Source organism: Brachyistius frenatus, unplaced genomic scaffold, assembly GCF_029030835.1.
Source record: "Brachyistius frenatus isolate BFR_SWC_R1_liver_20210118 unplaced genomic scaffold, ASM2903083v1 Contig_94, whole genome shotgun sequence".
NCBI classification, from domain to species: domain Eukaryota; kingdom Metazoa; phylum Chordata; class Actinopteri; family Embiotocidae; genus Brachyistius; species Brachyistius frenatus.
Window position 1 is genome coordinate 1202877 of NW_027210693.1, and position 25620 is coordinate 1228496.

The 25620-nt window shown below is 40.9% G+C and overlaps 2 protein-coding genes across 4 annotated transcripts; one reads left to right on the top strand and one right to left on the bottom strand.

Moving 5' to 3' along the window:
• Positions 1–1210: 1210 nt before the first annotated feature.
• LOC138628053 (inactive phospholipid phosphatase 7) lies at positions 1211–9060 on the bottom strand. Its single transcript, XM_069710807.1, has 3 exons — positions 8829–9060; positions 7938–8675; positions 1211–2769 (listed from the first exon to the last, which is right to left on the bottom strand). Exons 2-3 carry the CDS (start codon positions 8416–8418, stop codon positions 2381–2383), a joined length of 870 nt encoding a protein of 289 aa, XP_069566908.1. The 5' UTR covers positions 8419–8675; positions 8829–9060; the 3' UTR covers positions 1211–2380.
• Positions 9061–9653: 593 nt separating this feature from the next.
• Positions 9654–21298, top strand: fam78ab (family with sequence similarity 78 member Ab). Of its 3 annotated transcripts, none has more exons than XM_069710752.1 (3): positions 9654–10866; positions 10995–11298; positions 16956–21298. In XM_069710752.1, the coding sequence occupies exons 2-3, from the start codon at positions 11036–11038 to the stop codon at positions 17479–17481; spliced, it is 789 nt and encodes a 262-aa protein (XP_069566853.1). In that variant the 5' UTR covers positions 9654–10866; positions 10995–11035; the 3' UTR covers positions 17482–21298. The 3 variants fall into 3 exon arrangements, with proteins under 3 accessions (XP_069566853.1, XP_069566854.1, XP_069566852.1); XM_069710753.1 differs by having other exon boundaries at positions 9654–10168; XM_069710751.1 differs by having other exon boundaries at positions 9654–11298.
• The last annotated feature ends 4322 nt before the right edge of the window (positions 21299–25620 follow it).

Here is a 25620-nt window from a genome sequence, read left to right on the forward strand (position 1 = left end):
ACTAACAGCTAAAAACGTAACTGAACATCATGTAAATATAGTTTTGCTGGACAATCTGTTCCTCCATGGTTGCAGCATCAATGATTAATGAGGAAGTGGTACAAATTTGACCTTACTGAGGATAAGAACAACTTTCCTCCACAACATTTCCACTTGGTCCAAAAGTTGAACTTCTCATCACTAACTGTGCACACATAATCAGGTAACCTGTAGGAATTTCTGACTGCTTAAACTTTAGCAAAACACATGAAAACTCATCATCTGACACTCTGCCAGAGTAAAAGCAGTTTCTGTTCCTATGTGAACTATTTCAGAGATCTCAGTGTTGCATCTGGGTTGTTTCCTGTCATATTTTCTGCAGTACCAGTGGTGTGACAGGAAAGTTGTGTTCAAAGCACTGAAGACACACAGTCCTAAAGATAGACAGAAAGTCCTACATTAATGTTTACTGCCTGGACCGTAACTCTGTCAACGAAAAAAACTGTCTGAAATAAAATGAATGCAGGAAAGATTAATGCAGGCAATTATAAGATTAGGACTGAAACAACATCTGCTGATAACACACCACAGCTTTATGTCAAGTGAACTCCTACTTTGCATATGGTTCTTCAACCATGTGCAAAGTAAGAGTTCGCCTTCGTCGGCTGTGATGCTACTCCATGTGAAGTTTATTATTTTTTCAAAAAGTAGGGCGCATTTAAGAGTTCATTTAACATTTTTAGAAAAGAGAAACATTAGATGTATAAATATTGTGGGATAGTTTAACTCACAGCAGTACACTTCTCCTCTTACATCTTTGAGTATAATGTCTGAGCTGTGTCATCACTTGTTTATTCTTTTGCTGACCATGTTGTGCACCATGTGATGCCTGACAGACCACGTGATGTTTGAAGCAGTTAAAACAACTTGTTGTGGAAAGCTGCCTTGTGACCAGGCAGTTAAATGTTTCGGCTGATTCACCATTCATCAAATTATGATAAATGGTGCTTTCCTCATTCTGCTGGGCACAAGGAGTTTTAGGGTAAAATATGTACAAAATCATGTTTTATAGATGGGAGCAGAGTAGATGAACTGATGCACAGTTGTACTAAACACTCACTCTTGAAACAACTGTTATCCCCCCCGAAAATGAATGTAAAATGAAACAATTATGGCTCCCCTGGCATCTTTATGCCACATATAACATTAATTAAACACAGAGGCATCCCGATTTTCCTAACACTCCACCTCGTTTTATTAATGAGATGGTGCAACATAGTAAAAACATCATATGCAGATGCCTGTACAGAGCAAAGCAAACTACTGTACACTAAACTGCATTTCAATGTACCAAACCAGTGCACGGAAATATTTTTGCCACAAAAACCTAACAGGTTTCATTCAAAAGGTCCATAAAAAACACATTCAGAAAAAAAGGTACGACTGGTTTACAACTGAAATTTCAAGCACTGTTCCTTTGCTGCATGTGCTGATGTGCACACACTCACATACTGACACGCTTCAGTTGTTTTGTGGGGCACTGAATCAGTATCACTGACATCTGTTAGGCTAATGTGCAGACTGGAGAAGCTTCTAATGAAAGAGCCGAAGAGAAATAATAATTAAAATTTTTTTAAACCTATTAAATCACATATGACCAAAAGAAGGAAATTATGTTTGACCCTGGAAGAAAAATATCAAATTCTGTGCAAGTGTGACGTTTGTTGTACATAAACAGCTAAATTCTGCTGAACAAATAAGGTCAAATGTGATAAACATACAGTGAAATGAAAAACAGAATTCCATAAGAAATACACAAACATAATAGTCATGCCAATCAGGAATATTGTGAACTATCCAAACAACAATAACCTTATTTCAATCTTACATTCAATACTACAGCCTAACACCAAACTCTATTCCGTCTTCCATAAAAATCTTAGGATTTCACTTTCAGAAAGGAGAAAAATAAAGGAAGTAGGATGAGACTTCCAAAATAAAACAGACCAAATTCTGGGTGAATTGAACCAGACTTTTAAAAAAAAAAAATAGTCTTTAAGAAAATCAAATACTATAATGTTAATGTACATTTTCAAGAGAAATTATTGTGAGTTTGCAGTTGTCTTATTTTCTTATTTAATTGAAACTTAAGAAGCTGTAAAGGTGTGACACTAGGATTTGTGAAGCATAATAAAGGTTTTAAAAGGTCTTGTGAGCTGCCTGTTTTGGGTATTACATGCAAGTCAGCACCTGCATCCAAATATCAGTGCTTCACTGTTCACAGCCTGCAAACAAAAATTCAGACCTTTGCAAAAATAATTTCACAAGACCTACCTAAGTCCTTGATATTGCAAGGTTAAAGTATAAGCCTTGTGTGCTAGCATAGCTTCATATCAAAAGCTCAGAAAAAGGGGCTCCAGCTGAGCGTGCTTATGGAAATAAGAGTCTGACAGGTGCTTGATGAGAGCCACACCGTCTCCATCAAGCTAAAGTGGAGCAGGCCCAGTGCAAAGCCACACACCATATCTGTTAGGTGGTGTTTTCCCAGGAGCACCCGGGACATGCCCACCAGGAAGGCCCACAGCACCAGCAGGATGCGAAGCGGCACAGCCAGGACCAGGTGGGACAGCAGGAATTTGGAGACCATGGCAGCCCGGCTGGCATGAGCAGCAGGGAAGGAGTACACGTCCATGGCGATACAGTCCAGGAAGCTCGGCGCCATCTCCCAGGGTCCTCTGCGCTTCACCAGTCTCTGGACTCCAGCCACAGTCATGACGTCAAGGATAAGGGCTGTCAAAAAGAGTTATTTTTTTTTAAAACCCAGAGAGAGTATGAATTTGTGGTTTCATGCTATAAGCTATAATGCCAGTGTGAAGAAGTAATAAGATGCTTCAGAAATGTACCAGCACAACAATGAAAAAAATATTCTATTACACATTAAAGTTGTGATTTAAAATCCTGAAAACAGCAGCACAGAGGGTTGTTGTTTTTTTTTTTTTAGCAAAATGTACTTACAATATCAATGCAAAGGTACTCATTTTGAAGAAAAATGCCAACTGAGTGATATTACTTTAGACTCTTTAGAGAAGTCCTATGTAAAATATTACACAAAATGATGCCACACAAATCAATATTGCAACTGCAACAGCCAACAATTTGGAAATATGACAAGTAGACAGTGCTTTTTAAAAAGGTTAGAAACCACTGGGGAAGTCCATAAAAGATCTGGACATTTAAGACATTTAAGTTTAATTTCAATGTAAAATGTTGTTCTTGTCTTTGGACTGTGCATCGTTTGTTTGTTTGTTTATGTTTGTTTTTCTGTTTGCAGGCCAAATGAGTGAGAAGATCTCCTGTTTGATTCACTAACTGTATCTTGCAAAAATGAAATACAACTGTCACAAAAAATTTAAATATTTTCTTTATGTATTAGAGTACAAGAAGAAAGTAGAATAAAATGGAAACCACACCTCTTAAAATGAAGCTTTGCCTGCTTGTACAAATGCATGATTTTATCTGGACTTTTAATGTAACATAAAACTGTGGTAAATACGCAAATAGATACTTTGACGACCAAGAACAAGCGACGAGGCACCCAATACTGAGTAACATTTTCTCTGGGTCCACATACCAGACATTTGTGGATGCCTTTTAGTACTCCACTCCCAAAAATACTCCTACTGCCGCCATCTTTAACATTGCTTCAAGTCTTCACACACACACTCAACCAAGCCTGCGCTAAATAACTGTCAGTTGTCTGACATATTGGTTACACGGTCCTACTTCTCATTCCACTCGCCCACTCTTTGTCCTAACGGGGCCATTATTTTAACTTCCATTCCAGCTCCTTGAAGGCAGACTGCTGAGGTGGTGTTCACTGGGAAAAAAACAATCTGAATTACAAAAGAAGCAATGAAGGAACAAAGGAGAGGTGGGCAGCCTCGAAGAAAGTAAAAAGAGATAATGGGAAAGGGGAGATGTGAGCGTTGGCAGCCGGGGTCTGTGCGGCCGGGCCCTCTGGCAGTCCACGTCTCCAAAGTACTGGAGCAGAAGGAGAGCCAAGCAGTGACGCATCATATTATCAGCTGTAAGTAAAGTTTGTTTGTGATGCCCTTCAGCTGACTACAAGCAAACGTGATGACTCAGTTTGTCTGAGTAGGTGTGTTTGGTATCATCAACACGCTAGTGGGGATATTAATGGCAAATGATGACGTTATTTTTTTTTCTTCTGTAGGGTTCACTGCCGCTGTAGACTCACTAAAATGTCTTTCTTTGTTCTTGCCTGTGAAAAATGTTCAACACAAACACTCCATCAGAAAGTCAGACTGAACTCAGATTTACTGTTCAAGGGGAACCTGCTATATCGACAATGGAAACTCCGGTTCTAAGGGCAGCAGTTGTGGGCGGGTCAGAGGTCAGGCTGCCATAGATTAACTTGTATTGTGAGAAAAACCAACAATGCTCATTGTTTCTTTACAGTTTTGTGTTAAAATGAAGGAATACTGGTCTGGCTCAATGCTTTGCTTTGTCAGTTTCTTCCTTGCAGTTCCATCAAGAGTAAGAGATCTTGTTCTGTCATACTGGTTCACTGTGGTAGCAAATCATTGAATAACATTATAATAAAATGTTTCCAGAATTATTAGAGTGATGTCATAATGCGCTTGAGCCTCAGTAATATCAATATCAGTATTTGTACCAGTTCTAGTTTCCCCTTATGAAACCACTGTCCCCGAGTGCCATGTAACAACTGCCCACTATATCAAGTTTGAGCCAGTACATGTGTATCTCAGAGGATTATTGGTACGCATGAATGTGGATTGTAATATGAAGTAATCACGTTCCAAGAATGGCCTATGTTTTTGCCACAATTGAACTTTTCTACAATCTACAGGATTTTAGGACATGTAACAATTTAGTAGGCCAAATGCTCTAATCTCACCATGTTGATCAAATGAATTAATGAATCCACCCCATGACTTGGATTTGCTCCAAAATGTTATGGATTCTTCCTTGGCCGTTGCTGCACTCGTCCACTAAGTTAAATGAAAATCAGGGCAGTAATTTTTCCATAATCCTGCTGACAAGCACACAAATCATACCCGTAACATAACCCCCTTGGTAATGATGTGGAACATAAAGATGACACCAACATATATCATTATTCTAAAAGACTATTTTTGCTGCTGTTCTGATTTACTTCGACAAAAGGGAAAACATCCGGTTGCTTTATGGAAATCAAAATCTTTTGTATTTAACATGAAAATTCCTGCCATAACAGTCATTCTAATGCTTGCAGTATCTTGAATTCTTGTAGCAGACAGAAAGAAAAGAGGTGCACACAGGTAAGCCCCTGGAAACACAATACTAAATACTGCACTATCTGTTCCACTGAGCGTGATGAAAAATTAATTGTGCCCAGACTACAGCTGTGTGAGCAAAGCCTGATCATGTCTGTTTGTTAGTCACCATCCAAGCATACCTCCATCACTGCAGAGACAGACGGGCATTCAGAGTACACAAACTATCTCCCATTCATCCCTGTATAACTGGTGACAGCGATGTTGTTATTGTTGCCATCATATCTGCATACTTATAGAGCTGTACTCTTATTAACACAAACAATTTTAGTATTGGACATTACAAAAACGGAAACTGAAAGTAGTACAAGTATTCCAAAAAATGACATATTTTGAGCTTTTGGTTTGGTGGGATTTAAACCTGCAGTGCAGGACTTTTGTCTCCCCCTTCTTCCAATGAGTAATAACAGAAACCCGTCATAGGCTCCACTGAAGCCTACTTTGATGTGGACAAATGGTGAATTAATCAAATTAAATGTATCACAATGAAATGAGTCGTTTGCGCTGTCAGAATTCGATCCAATCAATCTGATAACTTATTTAAAGTCTAGACGAGCCACACGATTAAATTAGTTTCTCTACTTTCAAGTTAGCACAGAAGAAATCTGCCTGTAGCACACCAGACACCAGGGTTAAAAACAGTGTATAGTGTGAAATACAAAGAGATTACCTGGTAGTGATAGGTTTAGCAGTTAGCGTTGTGTGAACTTGTTCAACAAAGCCTTGAATGTAAAAGAAATTCATATAAATATAAAGGTTCAGCACGATAGCATTAACTCTCAAATGCAAATGCATTAAAACCAAGACATTTCAGTGTAAACAATATGTTCTGCATCTGCTGATATTCATACGATTACTTCAAGGTGCATTCAATAGGTTGATTCATTAGTGCAAACCCAACGCTGTCATTTGAGCACTATCTCTGCCAGGTAGTTATATCTCTCCTATACTTTGAATACAGGTGCAGTTTTTGAGAGAAATGGAGAAACTCACATCACACTGCAGCTGATAAAAATGGGAACATCCTCTGCACTGCCAAGGTCTGCTTTTGGAGTCTCAGACATGTTTATTAGTCTTTTAGACAGTCCCGGTCATTGTGCGGCAAAACTGTGTTTTAAAACACTATCTGGGAAACATTTCAGCACTGCAGTCCATGCGGACTGTGGACTGAATTAAAACCAACCCTGACAGACCACTCATTGCTACTCTCCTGATAGAGGACAATAAAACTGTCAGCATTAAATATTATTTCCCCACCCATGGTATGGTCGTAGATCTGCTCTAGACAGACCACAACAGATGATACATTTTCCTGGACCAACGAATAATGAACAACTATTTCGAGGAAAACAATGTCCCAAACACAAAACAACCATGTCCCAAATCCAGAGATTTACTGGCTTCCACTCAGAGCTCAACAATAATAATAATAATAATAATAACAATAATCTGTGTTTGAGTCTAGACCATGTGTGTGTGTGTGTGTGTGTGTGTGTGTGTGTGTGTGTGTGTGTGTGTGTGTGTGTGTGTGTGTGTGTGTGTGTGTGTGTGTGTGTGTGTGTGTGTGTGTGTGTACACTTGCATTCACACATGAACAAACAAACACGCAGGTCCCCAATCATTCAGAAATATTTGATCTCATGCCGACTGCTCTCTGCAGGAATATAAATGTGCTGCACCGCTGCTTTGCACTGTTCTCACCATTAGAAGAGAAAATATTGAAAAATGAGTCCATAACAAAAATCCTTTTATGTATGGACCCACAGGACCTACAGTTTTGTTTGAATTGATTAAAGGTTCTGAGACTTTTTCAAGTGTGATTCTGAAACAGTATTTTGTGTATATGGTAGTATGAGAGTGCATTGTATTGGTAATATGTTCCTCATAACTCAAACTCTCTTAAACACAAATTTACAAAGGTGAATCAGCTGTATAAACACGTTTTTAATAAATACTGTGGACTTAAGGAAAACTAAACTGACACCTGATGACCTTCTGTCTTTTTGTTTTTTGCAAAGTCCATTTTACAGCTTTTCTTCTCTGCTGCGGAGGGACAATCAGCACAATATTTATAATGCATCAATCATAACTGGTATTGACAGGGGCCATTATGTGTCAGAGAGCGTGTGAATCTGGTGCCACCTAACACACTTCATAATACATTTATAATTGTACATTTCAGCCTTTACCTAATGGCTGTTTTAACTTATAGTAAATAAGTTGTTTGCGCTTTATAGAGGAGCTGCAAGACATATTAATCATGTAAGTTACAACTTATAAACACTTAGTAAAATATGACATTGTTTATATTGTTACTCAAAGTGTTGCTCACACTCTTATACATAGAATTTACAACTTCAAACCCTTGTGTTTAAACTATGTACTTGACTTAATTGACAGGGTGGATGAAGCCTTTTAAATAATTGCAGTAGAGCAACTATTGAGTGAGAAGATGATTGTGTCAAGTCATCTTTGACATAATGTGAATGTGCATCAGTTTCATTTAGGAGTTTGTAAGGTGCAGGTCATTCTTATGACTCCTGCATGGTGCATTCTGGGTTAATGTTTTGTCGAGGTTGTTGAATGTGGTGTGGCATTTACCAAGCAGCAGGTTGACTAAGACCTCCTGTCCAGCCAGAGTGTTACTCCGTGTGAGACACACGATAGTGCCAATGATCCACGTGATACCGTGTCCTGTGAGCGCCAGCAGGCCGATCATGGAGCGGCAGCCTCCCCAGGAGGACGACGTGGAGGCGCACACCCCCATGCGCTTGGACAGACAGATGTCAATGGCGAGGAGGGAATTCATTGCTATTCCCTTAAACGAAGGGTTTAGCTGCATACAGTCTTCCTCTGGCATTTTCATGGGCTCTTTCCTGTCCTTGCTGCCACTGTCGGTAGGTTCTTCACTCTGCTGGCTTGTTTGATGTTTGATCTGACCCACCCGTCTTGAGCTGCCTCGGCTTTCTGAGGGGCCGCTGGCGCCGCGGATGGGCTGATGGTTGAGGGACATGAACTCGGGTCTGGTCAGGACGCTGTTTCTCTCCCGCGCCCTGGATCTCGCAGTGGAAGTCGCGGGCATGTTTGGATAGGGCCAAGTTCTCCTCTGTGGGTACAGTAACCGATTGTCAATCTCCGGAAGATAATTCAAGTGGTGCGAGTTCACCACGACAGTGAAACGTCCCAATATAAACCCCCTACACCGGTCCTCCCCCTCCTGTGGCCTTAATAGATATATTTAGACCCTCTGGAATGTGCGATGCCCATGCTGTTTATACCATGCAGCCAGGAAGAGTGTATTGAATGGCATTTGCTTCGGCCAATCCAGTGAAACCCGATCTACAGCATGGAGAAAAAATAACAACATGAGCATTTCATTACGCCACAGTATGGCACAACTACACAGCTAACAGGTGCTTCACTGCGTGTGAAGAACAGGATCAGTGTGAAAAATGTACAAGAAATACGCAAGACATGGTGTTGTGATCTTACCAAGCGAACAATGAACGCACAACGTCTCTTAAATCCTCCCCGCAGCCTCCATCACACATCTGAGACCGAGGACCAGGGATTCTAGTATAAAACGATGCAACCAAAACCTGGGAAAGTTAACAGTGAGCGAAAAGCATCAACAAAAGATGAAGACATGGCAGCCCAGCTAGTGCTGCATTTGGTTCTTTCGTGCGGATTTGACGTCGTTTACGCACAATCCCGATTCAACCTCTGCGGTGCGCGCTGCTGCGGTGCGCGCTGCTGCGGAGCGGAGTTCTCCAAGGTGCTTAAACAGACAGCGACACGGACCGATGAGCTCCGTATTCCCATTCACAGTGACAAGGGGAGGCTTTTCAAAGAGTTACCGCAAAACATACTAGTAACAACAACAACAACAACAACAAAAATCCCAAAATATAAGTAAACAAACGAGTTTTTGTTTATTTTGTGAGGAATAAAGCAGTCATCACTCAGAATAAAAGCTTTTGATAGGCTACTTTCCCTCTGGATCTGTAGGATAAATGACTTATTGAATGTAGTCTTTCCTGAGCTATTCTGCAACTATTTTCATAACCACTCGGGCAAATTATTTACTGCCTGTTAATATCCTCATTATAATAATCTTTTATTTGAACATACATCCATAAAAGAGACAAGTCAGAGAATCAAACTGTCATCCTCGACATCACAAAGAGCCTCTCAGCTTTAGAAGGTGACGCGAGGTAATCTGAGTCAGTTCAGTTGTGTGCCTACATTTCCCAGTAAGCATTTGCAACTCAGGACGGAAGTGTCGTCATGACGATACTTATAAAGCTGCTTCCCAGGCAGCTCAACTCGACCAATGCGTTGCAGGGTGAACCTGCCGTGGCTGCGATGGGACGAGCTCGGAGAAATGACAGCTTGTGCAGGAATTTAGGCTGAACTGCATCCCATCTCAAGAGAGGGACTGCAACTGTCGGCTCGGTCGAACTATGTGACAGCTGACATTTCTCCTCCTCAGAGGCGTTATGTTTTTATTTCTTTATTTTTTTTAAAACATTTAAGAATGGATCCGGCGAAATGGGCGCAAAAGTTGACCCGGCGGTGTCCTTTGGATGTTGCGGTGCTCCGTCTCAAACTCGACTAGATTTCGGTGGCGGTGGAAATGCTACCTCTGTCAATGGGACGGTGAAATAATTTTGCAGCTGCAGGGGGAAGAAATAACGGGAGCGTGTGTGTGGATGAGATAACGGAATTACCTCTCTGACCGAAGAACTGTGTGAGCCGCCGTTTGCTCTGAATTCCTCCAGGATTTCACCATGCTGATGACACAGGACACTTTCCAGTGAATTGTTTTATAGGTAGACTTCTTTTTGCATGTTGGTTTTTGTCGGCTAAGAATAGCCCACAATTCATTTGCACCGCACGAACCTTTAATCCGTAGCCTAAACGTATAAAAGCGTTTAGTGTAACGCTCTTAAATCATTAAATTACACTTTTTATCACGAGGAATTAGGCTGCTGCGGATTAAATGGACATTTGGGGCTGTTCCACATAATGTGAGCGTCACCTCAACTGTCATCAACCCTTTATTACTGTCCGCTGTTTAATACAGCATTTTGATTATGATTCTTGTCACCAGATGGACGTAGAGCTTAAGCCGTCGGTCCAGAGATAGGCTTAGCTTTTGATGACACAAAGAATTACAAAAGGGAATTCGACGCCAAGATGTAACGTTAGTAGTTTTTTGTTAATTATTTATCTCGTAATTAACCCGAACCTCTCACGCGCACCTTTCCAGTGGATGCATGTTGCCAAAAGGTCCACTTTTTTTTTTTTTTTTTTTTTTTTGCGTGCAATATAGAGCACATTTAGAGGGCAATGACTTGACAGCATGAATACACCAGAGCACGGATGAGAAAAGTACCTGAGCTGGTTCGGTGAAGTTGCCTTTTCCGGTGCGGAAAGCATGCGCTCTGCCACTATGAAGATTCTCTAGGCCGGTCTTCTTCTTCTTTTCTGACGTTATAGTTTTGGATCAAAGATGCATGGCTATTTTGTGAGTCAGGCTGCTGTTTATCAATATTTTTTTGTTCTGGTAAACTATTTTTGCGGGGGAAAAAACATGATGTGGATCCAACTGTGGTGATTCTCTTGCTGTTTCCATGCGTCTTTCTTCTCCTCCAGACCTCTGGACGTTGTTGAGGATTGTGTTGCTTTTTAATGCGATGGGCTGCATCCAGAGTATCAGGTGTAAGCCCAAGAGTTTCCGAGACAGTGTCATCGTCCTGGAAGTGAACGCTTCCATCGACTCCAACCCCACCAGCATCGACGAGGCATCCAGCGTGGTTCTGCGCTACCGGACGCCGCACTTCCGAGCAAATGCCCGAGTGCTGGTGCCGCCAGTAGCCGCTAAAGAGACGTGGACCATCGGCTGGATTCAAGCGTGTAACCACATGGAGTTTTACAATACGTATGGGGACAAAGGGATGTGAGTACCAATGGCTCTTCTTACTGCTTGCCCAGGCTGAAGTGATGACAAAGTGTTGAACACATCTGCATGAGACTCAACTTGAGAGTACTTCAACACTTAATGTTTGTAATTATGAATTACCTAATTTAAGTCAAGGTTGGCTGAGTTATTTTGTATTTAAAGTGTATTTCATTCTAGTTAATCAACTGTGAACAGGTATTTCTAAATCTCAGGTACTTTTCTGCACTTACTTTAAAATATTTGAGGTATAATTTAACAGAACCAAAATGTTTGCCTCGGATTCCCCTGTTTCTAAATGAACTGATTGTCACAAATAACTTAAGTAATGAAACTAAATGGAAAGTGTAATGACAAATGTCAGTACTGTATAAGTAAGCAAATGATTGACATCTTTAGGCATCTTGTTTTTTTCAGACCAAAAGTCCAAAACTCAAAGGTAGGCAGTTGACTATATGTAGATGATATACACATCATCCTGCAGTGGACTGACAATTATGGTGATGATGAAATGATACACTATGCAAATGATTTGAGCCTGAGAATGTGTGATGTTTACTGATTTAATTGATTAGCAAATCGTTTCTTATTGTTTTTCTGTCAAGCTCTGATCAATATAAGGAACTGATTATGTTTTATTTTGGAACTTGTTAGAATTTCATATATTTTGTTTATACCATCCAGAGCTGATTATAACAGGACATTACTGAGGACACTTAGAGGTGTTTTCATCTAAAAAAATAAATAATAATAAAATAAAAAATAGCGGAGAATCCAAGTCAGAACATTTTGACGCCAACTGCAAACAGTTCCTGATAATAGGCTTCAGAAGTTCAACCAGTTTGGGCATAAGGAAATGAAACCAGTTGGGAAAAGAGAATCTTAATTTCAATGTAGTTTTGAGGAGTTGAGTTGAGTTCCTTTTTCTGGATTACAAATGATGCTAAAATGACAGTAGTGAAACTTGGTTGCATCTGGGTTGCCCAGTTGAGCAACAGCATGCGATCACATTATTAACATCTGCTTTGAAAAATATACTGTAAGTATTGAAAAGTAAAACAAATTGACTTGTCTGTCAGTGCGCTTCAATGTTCAATCAGGAGCTCCGCTGCCTACAGCACATGAACTTGTGGCTGTTTTGCCTGCAGGCTGCAAAGTACTTCAAAACATGACAGATATGAGAGTCGGACATGGTGTTGGAAAATAATTGCCGTGACCTTTCAGATCTCTCCACGTGTCAATACAATTATTTTGCACCAGTGGTTATTAACAAAACAAACATGAGCAAATTCAGCTTTTTGACACTGACTATTAACAGGCCTCTCTCTCTCTTTCTTTCTTTCTCGTTCTCTGTCGCAGTCTTTTCTCATTTTTTCTGCCTGAGTCTCAGACTAGTAGAGTTCATCTTGCATCATGTAGAGAGCGACCACAAGTTGCTTTATCTGTCGACACTGCAGGATGTTTGACTGCTGCATGGCTAAGATTAGAGACGCAGTCCCCTCCCCAACACCCCCACCACTGCTTGGCCCTGCATGTATGTGTGTGTGTGTGTGTGTGTGTGTGTGTGTGTGTGTGTGTGTGTGTGTGTGTGTGTGTGTGTGTGTGTGTGTGTGTGTGTGTGTGTGTGTGTGTGTGTGAGAGAGAGAGACAGTGAGAAAGTGAGGGAACCCCAAATTACTCTTTAAAAGTTCAGCCTCATCAGTTTCTTTTGTAAACTCTGTTTGTGTTTACAGTAATTGCCTCTTTCATCAAAACTACATGATATTTACTCTTTTTTTTTCCTTAAAGAAAAACAGACACATGAAAAAAGAAACAAAAAGAACATCTACATTTTGAGTTTTTAAACTTTTCAAATTCCCTTTAAGATTTCTTTCAAGGCTGCATGAACTTCCGAGAATGGGGATGCAATATAAGCCTTCATTTAAAAGTGTTTTGATTTAAAAAATTTGAAACGCTGCTAGAAACGTGCATCACAGGTTTAAAATACCACCGATATTCTGTAAGATCACTAAATACAGATAAATCACATCAACAAAGGAGAACAGCGATCACAAACTGGAGTTGGCCAACATGAATGTAACAGATATGGAACATATAAATATAGTTTTGTATATCGGGCTGTTGGAATTCACCCAGCCACCTTTACAGCAGTGTTTACAAAGGCCTTTCCTTGTAGCTCATGCACTTCAATATGCACTTCATATATTATCATATTCTAATATTAAAAAAAGCAAAAGCAGCAAATGATAACAACTTCAAGAAGGCCACCTATTCGTGGACATTTTTAAAGTGGATCTTAGGATGCAGGCGATGAGTCCGCTCTCACTGCTGAGATTCTCTTACTAAGTCGCGTTTCTTTGATGGTAATAAAGCTTCAGCCTGCTTGTAATTGGACGGAACAGCTGAGGATGGTAATGTGGATGATTTCTCTGTTGGCTTTGGATGGTGTGCTCGGGATTCAGCATGCATTCATCGTTTCTCCTCCTATTATTTGCACCCTCGGGCTTTACTGTGGTACAGTTTTGTAGTTTTGGACAGCCGGCACGCATACTGAAGTGAAACTAAAAAAAGGAATTGGGTGGTTTTTGTTGTTGTTGTAAAAACGAAGTGTTTGTGGTTGTGTGTCTTAAAATGAAATTGAACCCTGTTTATAACCATTAAAAATGCAGTGAAAAGTGATTTAGTAGTGGAAGTAGGGCAGTGTGTTAATACTCACATACACGTGCACACAGGTGGTGAGGCTTATCCATGCTGTAATTGATTAACTGGTTGCACTGGCAGCGTCTTTCTTGACTTCTGTTCCATGCAAACTTGATTCAGTCTTCACCCTCCCTGAAAGACATCTTTATTCTACCAACAGCATTTTGTTGTTTCAAACTGTTTGCCAACAACATGCAAATGAACGTGGCAGCGAAGTTGCAGCGACAGGAAATGGAGCCATTTCAATGTTCCTTTTGTTCAGTCGTGACTTTTTCAGAAGTAGATACACAAATTCTAAATGAAGCTAATTGAAAACATCTGCTAGTGCCTTCATCCGTCCCACCCGTTTAACATTTAACAAACACAGAGGGGTTTTTCCTTTTTGGCTTAAATCATTGCTTGGAAGAACCCTTTGCTCGAGAGCTTTCAGATTTTGATGTGCAGCACACAAAGCTGATGATCAGTGGAGGTTAAAAGGCAACAGGACGTTGCAACGGTGCACCACAGCGGTGGTTTGCCACCAACCTGTCAGAGTGACTGAAGTGCTCCTTTATTAAACACCATGCATCATGGATGTTATTCAACTATTATATACGTAAAAGTTGTTCCAGGAGTTTGTGGTGCAGTTGAATTGTCAGTATTTAGCTTGGTCTGCATTTATGATACTATTGGCATATACCAGATGTTTTTGAGCATTTATTAATAATAATTATTTTATTTTTTTACTGCTAATCCATTACTTTGAGCTGTTTGCTCATTTATAAAATACTGTAGCTTTAGACTTTCCTGCTGACTCGTCAGATGCCTGTGGTGCACTGATGTTACAGACAACTCAATATGTAGATATATTATTAATCACATGTTACTTGATCATAATTTAATCCTGACTTTTTTCATCTGATTAATTGAGCTACTCCACCATCTTGCACATATAAAAGAATGCAACGTTTAGAAAGAGTGCTCAGAAGTCATAATGTGAGACGGACGAAAATAAGCGAGTTAGTCATTTTTAGTACGCCTGCGGTTCTGTCAGAAACACTCCCACCACCTATTGCAGACCATTTGGCTGTGACAAAGCAAGCAGTGAAGACACAGGAAGTGAGGTCAGTGAGTCATCATGTATCTGCGGGTAGACGTGTCGACGTTTAACCTACAGTCCTCTCTGCTGTAAGCGCTTTTACACCTGATGAAGGACAAGCCGGAGATTTAATGTCAAGTCATGTCATCATAAATAATAATAATAATAATAACAGCTTTCAACAGATAAACAGATGCAGATATTAATTGCTCAAATATTTGGTGTATTAGAGTCGTCTGACTTCACGACAAAATGGAGAATTTGCTTCGAATTGTTGTGGAAGCTTCATTTGAGAGGATTAAATAATCTTTCACAATAGAAATGTACATATGCACACACACAAAAGCATGTATGCACGCACACGCACACACGGGCCAGTTATTATCATGCCTGACATGCTAATCCCCCCCCCTGGGTGAATTCATAAATCCCGATGTGAGGCCGGGCCAAGCAGACAGTAAGTCATGTGGCCGGTGATCACACTGTTATCTCCTCTGTTCTGCTGATCCTCCATTTCAGGGAATGAAAGGTAATCATTTTCCTGCTGTGGGCAGAAGATCGATAGGTAGACGGAGCAGAGGCGCCAGGTCGCTTCAGTCGTTCGGTGTCGCCTGCTGTGCGTGTCAAAATATTTCATCGTTGTTTTGTATTCTAACTGCTTAAATTGCTGGAAACATCCAACTGTGAGGCTTAGAGTCAATTTGTTTCTTCTGTCCTGTGTTGTTAGATCGACAACGATACCAAGATCGAGACTTGCCGCACTATGGAGATGCAAATTCTCTATTATTTATACAGAGGGAATTAACAGGAGAGAATTTCACAGGAGGAATTGATTTATTACGCCTAAGATAAACCTTCAGGCTAATTATGGGTAATTACAACTAGGATCACATCTTTGTAGTCTTTGTCATCATTTCTATCAGTATTAGAAGACGTGAAATGGATCGAGAAACATTTAATGTATTTGGAATATAAAACGAAGGCGAAGAGAGCCAAACTACCAGTTTTAAGCATCCATCATAGTTCGTGAACAACGTCCTGGAACATCTTTGGCTTCCTGAGCTTCACGCTACATAAAAGGCACGAACACAGATTTCCAAGACCGATCAAAGCGCAGCGCGGTAATGTGCTTGGAGCAAAGAGGAAGCAATAACCTTTGTGAACAAGTATTCCACCGAAGTTACGCAGGTGTTTGTCACCATTGATGTGCGCATTTCCGATTTCACTGGACCTGAAACTTGAGCGGCGAGCGCACGTCAATTTTGTGTCAAACTCAGGAAACTGAGTAAACTGCAAAAGCATTCACGCTTCAAGAGAACGTCGCTATCCAAGACCGAAGAAGGCGCGTCGCGATCGAGAGCATGGTGGCGGGTTTCTTTGGACCTTCACAGGGTTTTGCATCGTGGTTTAGTCTCTCAAAGGTCACACTAGTTCATCACTACAACTCCCTGAGACTTCTTTCTGATCCTCAAAAGAAAGTTCAAGTTGAAGAGTCACCACTTTGATACTGTAAAGGAGATGATGCGTGATGCGTTTACAGAACGGGACTTCGTTGCGCTGCAGGAGGGCAGCACCAGGGGAAAACTGAGAAGGTTTAAAATCAGGTCTTCGGTTGTAAGAGGCACCGTTTCAGAACTTTGTGATCATACGTCATACTCATAGTTTTCTTTTGCAGTGAAGGATTATTGCGTAACGTTTCACATCCATCCAGTTTTACTGCCGAAGGATGTTTTTTTATTTTTATTTTTGTTCTCTCATTCACTTCTTGAGCCAGTCAGGTAATGATGAATACAGTGATTCTCATTACTCACAGAAATGATGATCACAAGACCGAGGTTCTAATTCTTAATCCTTATCCATAACTGTCTTCACCTTTCAGGTCAAGTTGGGAGCTCCCTGACCTGCGTGACGGAAAGATCCAGGCCATCAGCGACTCGGACGGCGTCAACTACCCGTGGTATGGCAACACGACGGAGACCTGCACCGTGGTGGGCCCCACCAAGAAGGACAGCAAATTCACTGTTAGTATGAATGACAATTTCTACCCCAGCGTGACCTGGGGAGTGCCGGTCAGCGACAGCAACGTGCCTCAGCTTAACAGCATCCACCGCGACCAGAGCTTTACAACCTGGCTGGTGGCCATCAATCAGGCCACCTCGGAGACACTGGTCCTCCAGACGGTCCGCTGGAGGATGCGTCTACACATCCACGTGGACCCGGAGAAGCCGCTGGCTCACAGGGCTGTTCTGGACGAGCCCGTAGCCCAGGAACAGCCTCAGATCCTGGGCAAGAATGAACCTATCCCCCCTAACGCCATGGTCAAACCCAACGCCAACGACGCCCAGGTGCTGATGTGGCGGCCAAAGAATGGTGACCCTGTGGTGGTCATCCCACCCAAATACTGACCTATTTCACTGACCAGACTGGCCTTGGATACCTTAACAGTATCATCTCTTCTTCGTTTTCTTTCTGTTACTCCTGCTCTTCACCAGCTGTCACTGCTTTAACCCTTCTTTGGTATTTATTTACCCCTTTTTGTTTGCCTTCTAATTCTTCTCTCATGTTTTAAAAAGACTGACAGAAGAAAAAACAGGCAAATGAAACCAGCGCTGAGGAAAAGACCAGCAGTTGCTTCGAGGTGGGGGCTTGAACACACTTTTCAAAATGGAGTGAACAATCTGCAACCATTCTACCTTTACAATGGGTCGGGTCGCACTGTGTTAAATTGAAAAAATGAAAAACAACAGAGTGTTTAATTTTTCTTTTTAATTTGACAGTTTTGGGCCTTCTGGTCCAGGTGATGTAGGGTTTGTGAGTGTGGGTGGATTTTCATCCATGACCATGTCTGCACACGCGCTACATACATGGAAATGCACAAACACTGTGTATGAATACTAGTTGTGTTTTTATTTATGGACTGGAAGAGACTGCATTTAACTGTGTTTGATGTTGTCCTTGTGTTATTTACATGACAATTTGCATTGAGTGACATACTAGATTTTAGTACTTTTTTTAAAAACATGCAAGACATTCAATCCACGCTGCCTTAAGTTTACATTGCTTTCCATTGCAAACTTTTTAGCCTTAAACTAAGTGCAATGCAGTATTCGTTCATTCGTCCTGTTTCTTCCAGACTGCTGGTGCTGCCATGTGTGGGTTTAGGACAGGAACGAAAGCACACCAACAAGACCCGGGTCTCAAATCAAGGTTTTTGTGTTCAGCCGCAGTTTCCAATCTATTGTCGGACAATTGCAACGAGCGTTATGCGCAGACACAGCTGAGTTGCATTTCAAGTGCATTACGCAACACGGGAGATGCTCTGTGCAGACGGACAGACCGAGAAGTAAAGCCAACAATAAACTTAAAAATGCAATAAGAACTTTAGCAGAATCGTCTCCAAAGCGCTCCTCAGCTGACCTCATTTCTGTCACTTTAGTCTGTTTGTAGACCACTTTACAATTCAACAGCAGAAAACAAGTTTTCTTTTCTGTTTCACATCATCTCAGGGCCCCTTTTTACTTCCTTCCTTCCTCTTTTTTAATTTTTTCTTTCATTCATCCTGTCTTGCCTTCTCCTTATTGCCACAGTGAATGAGTGTTTGCACTGCTCACACTGAACAATCAATAATTTGTATTAATAAGCAGTCACAGGGGAAATAACGTTTCATAACTGGAGAAGAACAACGGTCCGCTTTGTGCGTACCGCTCCACTTGTCATCATTTCCCCACTTGTTAGACTTGTTCATGCATATTGTATTTATTATTGCTGCTTCCCTTTAAAACAATACCAGCCATTTGATTCAAATCCAAACATCTGTCTCTTAAGTTAACAGACTTTTCTATTTTTTTTTTTTTTTTTGTCCCTCCCCCTCAATCACCTCTAATCTTCATCTACACCAGCATTGCTCCTCCCACTCCTCACTTCCTCTCCCCTGCCTTCCCCTCTTCTTTCGCTCACTTTTTATCTGCTGTCGAGGCTGAAAAAGCGTAGCAAGAGGCATGCGTGTTTGATGCCGACTGCTCGGTTGGCATATAGATGACCCACTTCTCTGCTTTGCCAGTTGTAGCTCTCGCTGCAGAAAACGTTGGGTTTTGTCTCCCTTTATTTCACCGCCATTAAAACGTAAGACACACACACACATGCACGAACCAACAGCTCTGGTCGGCTCGATATCCACATGCAGTAAAATGTTGTCTTTTCAACTGTTTATCTTTGACAGCTTCAAGCTGCAATTTGAAACGAGAAAGGGAGGCTAAATTTGGCTTTTCGTTTTTCTCATCAGTAGAAGCCAGAAATATGGGTTGTGTCCACAGTTTTACACTTTCAGATGTTAGAAACATCTTGTAGTTTCAGTATCTCTGCGTGTTTGGCTCCAACCAGACAAATAATTTGCATGCAAGTCCAATCTGCTCACGTATTTCACAAAGATCAGCAGACTGCTGCTGTTTCAGTGTATCAGCATCTCCTTATTATCGACCATGTACAGTATTCATCCTGCAGCCTCGGTTGAGGCCACGTTTCTTTGTGTTTTTTAGTAGTATATTTTAATTAATTGTAATTTCTAACTCACTAGTGCTTTGATTTTGCTCTTAAAGGAATAGTTCAGCATTTTGGAAAACAGTCTTATTCATTGTTTTGCTGAGAATTAGCTGACAAGACTGATACAATTCCAGCGGTGTCATCTAAACTCGTTGTGAGGACGTGAATAGGAGTATTTTCTAAAATGGTGAAATATTTCTTGAAGCATGATTGAAATGGTCTCCGTTATAAATCCAAACGTATGCCAGCCGGTAGAAAGACAACTTTACCCTCCAGGAGAAACATTAAACGGAGGGCTCTGCAGATTGATGTAGTAAAACTCATAAAATATCTAGTGGACCAGAGCTCAAGGATCAAATCCATTCAGGCCACGAGGTAAACTCCGATTAAATTATACGCTCGTACATTTGCCCGAGTCGGTTTCATGCATAGCCGAAAAAGCCTCTGCTCCAGGCTGAGTCACAGGGCATCGTGGTGAAGGGTGAAGGGAGAAGGGAAGGAAGAGGCTATTGGGGGACTGCTGTCGCAATTAGATCTGCTGTGACACACTTTAGATGCCCTAGATGGACTGAACTGTGCCGAGTCGCGCCGTGCAACGCAAGGGCTAGCAAGAGTCACGGCGGAGGCTCCAGTGAGGTCGAATAGCAAAGGTCAGGGGCAAAGTGTTTGTGCGAGGGGGAGAAGTCGCAGGCACAAAATGCACCAGGGGAACGAATACGAAGGTGGCAACCAATTGTATCCATTTAGACATTAATGCCAGCTTAAAATAACACTGACATTTTCCAAGAACCACTTGGATGTCGGCCACAAGTTATTTCAATTAGTGGTTCGTGTTGAAGGCGGCAGAGAAAGCTGCTGCTGCTGCTGCTGCTCACGTGACCTTTGTTTCTCGGACCGTCTTGGGATGACCCACCAACACCGGGGGGTAGTTCTGAAGCTGCACTACGTGTGATGAAATTAAACCTGAACACGCAGAGAGGCCGACACTCTCGACATGTGTGAGTTTTAAATCCCACTGAAGGGATTTAGACGGGATGATGAGTTTCACTGATGTGCTTCTGCTGTCGTCGTCTGCTGTTTCTACACACACACACACACACACACACACACACACACACACACACACACACACACACACACACACACACACACAAACACACACAGAGTGTAGGGAAGGTTACGTCCTTGTCATGAAAACAGGGGGCCGAGTTTGCCCTCACAAACACACAGAGACACCCTGAGGGGAAAGGAGCCGGCCTGGCGTGGTATCTGATTGTCACAGCAGTGTCACATTGGCAGCGTGAACTCGTTTATCAGCTCTGCACGTGGACCGTCCGACCACACGCACATGCTACAAAAGCCATATGCACAAACACACCTGTTTGCTAGTAAACAGGAAGTGATGTACAGCATGAAGCTCTTGCGTTGTTAAACATTTTAATATTTAAAATGGGAAGAGAAACAGAAGAATCGGGGTGGCCGAGCGGGTGCCCGTTAACTATCAACAGCATTTCATGTGATATTGTTCGGAAAAGGGCACAAATTGTCTTCTCTGTGCGTCTCAATCTGTTAACACTGTGTAAATGAAAATGATGTGTATTTTCTGTACACAGATCATGAATGCTTTCCTGTGCTTCCTTTAATTAAGCAGCAGAAAAAGCAAAACACGACTTCTTTTCATTTTTTTAATTTTTTTTTTGCTGTAAAGTCGGCAAAAAAAAGTGCCAAAATTGGACAGAGCCAAAAACTATGCAGCGGGACACCGTTAAAGACCTGGGAACGGAAAAACTTCTTGGCACTTAAATAACAGGCCTGTTGTCAGTTGTTTTTGATTAAATGCATTTTGCGTCTTTGTATTTCCAGAGAACCATTACAAATGCAAATTGCAGCCATGCTTGCAGGGCGGTGCCAAGTGGAAGGAAGTGTCCTCTCCTAAACCCACATCATTCATGGTTCTTCTGAGGGCTGCTACCTTTGCTTCCCATGTTTATATAGTTATTCATCCCACGTGAGATATCAGTGAATCGCCATCCCTTTATTCAAACTAAGTTCACAATCAGGACCACCTGCCTTCATTTCCCGGCTTTTGCTTCTTCTTATTTTATTTTTTTATCCCTTGAAATACTAAAGTTCACGTTTCATAAGTGACTTCATCTCGCTCTTCTCATATATGTCTGAAAATGTAATTCATCGTTTTTAAATTTAACCCCAAATGTAGCACACGAGATAACGTGAGCGACGAAGTACGTTTCTCATCTTTGTTCGATTTGTTTTCTGGAAGTACAGCACTGAAATAGTTCAAGCAGAATGTGTTCTTTTGTTCAGCTTTGACTCTTCACACCAATACTTGAAAATAGGTCAGTTCTGGCAAATATATAAAACTGTGAAAATGCACAACAATGGGGAAACAACCCCTGAAAAAAATAAAATAATAATAATAATAATGTATATATATATATACAAAGGTCTTTTTCATGAATGAATAAAATGTACAAATAATGCGTGTTGGTCTGACTTTTCTTTATAGCTCACTTGCTTAGATTTACTGCACTTTTACCTCCAGTGATATTCAAATAACAATGTAATTTGTATAGATATTTCAATTCAGTGAGTGGCCTTACAAAAATAAACCGTTCAGACAGTCGTTGGAGGTAAAGCCAAGATAATAACAATTTCAGCATATATATTTTTACATATAAATGCAATGTCATTATCAGTTTGCTAGTTCCTCGGCTGCATGATTGATACACATTATTTTTCCTTCGCTGACGACTTAACTGTGCAGCATACGCGGTTTTCTCTCCAAACATGTTGGACTGCGTTCTTTCAGTCTGCATAAATCAAAGGTCCAAATATCCTCCGAGCACAAAAAAAAGAAAGACGTGCAGTCTTAAGTGCCGAATTGAAAACTCTTTGAAAGCAAGTACGAACAAACCTCCCCGAGGCTACACGAACTCAACACGGCACACGACACACTGCATGCGTCGTACAGTCGAAAGATTTCTACAGCCTCGTTATGGATGTTAGTACTCTTTGTATATGTCGGCTTTTGGAGGAGGCAGCGGGAGAAAGTGATTACAGACGACAGTAAAGTATACGAAATGAAAGACAGGATTTAAAAAGGGGCGAAGAGAACCCGAGGAGATGGTGGTAACGCTCCCATGTTCAAGCAGTGTGTTGATTTAACTGAATAAATGATTGACGATATCCAACAAATGCAGATCTACCTTTGCAGTCGATGATTCCAGCTATTGAACACGTTGATTTTGGAGCAACGAGACAGCAGCCTCTGGTATCGTGATCAAAACAGCAGAATTGGAGGGTGTTTTCTCACCTGAGAGTTTCTTCCAAATCTGAATTCGTTAGATCGTTTTTGCACATTTGATCCGGTTCCATTTAGTTTTATGCAGCAATTTTGCAAGTGCACTAAAGACCTTTGCATGACATGCCTCCGTCGCTGTACTTCACATTGATGGGTTTATTGACTAACGTGTGTGCTGTCAATTCGGCCCGTAGGTTGTTTTTTTTCCCACTTAAATGGACTAAACCGAATGAGCAGATTTATTTTGTTGCAACTACACAACAGGTGTGAAACACACCTTTGGCCTTGTTTGGTCCGTACTTTTGGACTTTTCAGGTCCACACCGAAATGGCAGGTGTGAAAGGTGCCTCGGGCCACAGGACTAAAATCTGGTCCACCCAGAAAAGGTGGTGTCGGTCTGGATCAAACTCAACCGTGATTTAAACCGTTTTTGGAGGGTTCAGAAATCTGGACCAATTACAAGGAAACTGAGCTATCGTCAAAAAAAAGAACCGGAAGAGAGGTCAAATTGAATTGGAATCTGGCAAATCAAATCAAAAGTCAACGTGAAAACAAAACATTAAAAAGGCAGAAACTTATAATTTATTTCTTTCGTGGAAAATAAGTGCTGAAAGTAATGGCATCATAATAATAATAATAAAGTGGCGACGAATGTTTCTGTTCCCTAATTTTTAACCATCTGTTTATAACCAATGATTATTTCATAAAAAAGAAAGGAAACTTCACCCTTTCTACATATAAACCCCAAAACTTTATCTTTGTTTTCAATGCTTTTAGCCCCTTTTCATAAGGTTGGCAATATTCCATATTTCTTTATATATTCTTTTGTCCATAAATTAATTATTTTTGACTTTCCTACCGTCTGTGATACATACATCTCTGAAAATGGGTCACTATCATATCATTTCATTCATAAATGTGCTCAGTTATTTATTATAGCAGCTAGGCACAGCTTTTTTTTTTTTTTTTTTTTTTAAGGTGACTCAAACAGGGAGGTTATAGTGCATCTGTTGAAGAATATTCTAAATGGAGATTAATACACACTTGGTGTGTGAGTGAGGATTTACGTGGGGGAGGAGGGTTGACGTTGAATAAACTGCAGTGTCAAAGGACATCGTGATGAAGCAACCATGTGGCTCTGATGTGTTTTGACAGAAACAACAACTGAGGTTAAAGGCACAGAGGAAAAGAGCTACACGGCAATGAGCTAATTTAGCTACACAAGTGATACTTGAAAATGGGATCAGATGTTGGTTTTGCTTTTCGAGGGGTTGAACGATAAGAAATACTTTCCCAGCCTTTCCTCGACAACGTACTCGATCATTTAAGGGGATGAAACGGTTAACAAAAAGCATAACTGACCTAAACTCTGTGATTCAGAGCTCTGTGGAAATTCTTTGAGTCCCACCAGCACATGGCCATTTGGTTGAAGGAACCAAAATGTATGAGTCTGAATCAAGTAATTGAAATGCAAGAGGGTACACAGGTATGCTGAGCAGCAACGATAGCAGATTTATTTATTTTTCTCCCGGCCCTTCTGCACTGCACCTCCATTACTACTCTCTGAGGAGTTCTCAAAGTGCAAAGTGCTCTGCTGCGTTTTTTTAATTGTCTGTTTACCACTTGGTTTATAATATTACCACATTAGACACTTAAGAAACGTCTGAAACTGAATCTCTAGTCTGCAGCACAAACAGGGCGTTGATAGTTTCTTTTTCAGTCGGCCTCAGAGAATCACTGCAGGTATGAGACGCCATTGATTCACAAACAATAAAACAAATCCGTACCAAACAAAATGCTCCGTGGGGTCTCAAGGGATTCTATAAAAAGCCACATTCGTGTATAGAAAGCAATATATGAAAAAGGTTTAGTTGGGCAGCCGGTGTACGTTCAGTTGCTCGAGTCAGTTCCAGACGTGCAGCCTCTACTGTCCATGATATCCTGGTCACATTCCTGAACAGCACATTCACAGCTATATTTACATGGCTCAGTGTCTCCCTGCATACATCCACCTGTCACTATTTGTAATACCAAATAATCTCTGCACCACTGTATCTTTGGAACCAGACGTTTCTATTAATACTCCCATGGAGCCGGTGGTAAAAGTGGCTCCCTATCAGTCTTCGTGATCTATGAGACAATGCTGGGGGCTTATTAGCCACCGATCCCCAGCAACCTGCAGACTTACGCTATTTCAGCTCGAAATCCATCTTTGGATTGACCTCTATATAACTTTGGGGTTTATTAAAAGGGAAGCATTGTTAAAGGCTGATTCCAGGATTTTTCTAATTCATAAAGAATAAAATTCACAGATGTTTTGTATTTAGGCAGATTTTCTAACACTTTGCCTGCAGGGTTACACGCTCCCCCTCTAAACTACATCAAAACCCCAAATTTATATCCCAATATAATTTTTTTTGTTGGTCAAAATGGATTTTTTTTTTTTTTTAAATGAAATTTATATGGAAGAAAAAGCTTCATTCAGAAACTGGTACTGAAGTTAAAGTTTTAATACTGATGTCAACATTTTTTTGAACAACAATGCAGACTGATGATTCTGACTGAAATGGCAACAAACAGCTTATCGCAGATTTTTGTAAACTAATTCATCGGTTTTTAAAGACTTTTAAAGGGCTGCAGGTACAATCCAGAAAGTCTTGCATGACTTTTATTTAAATACAAC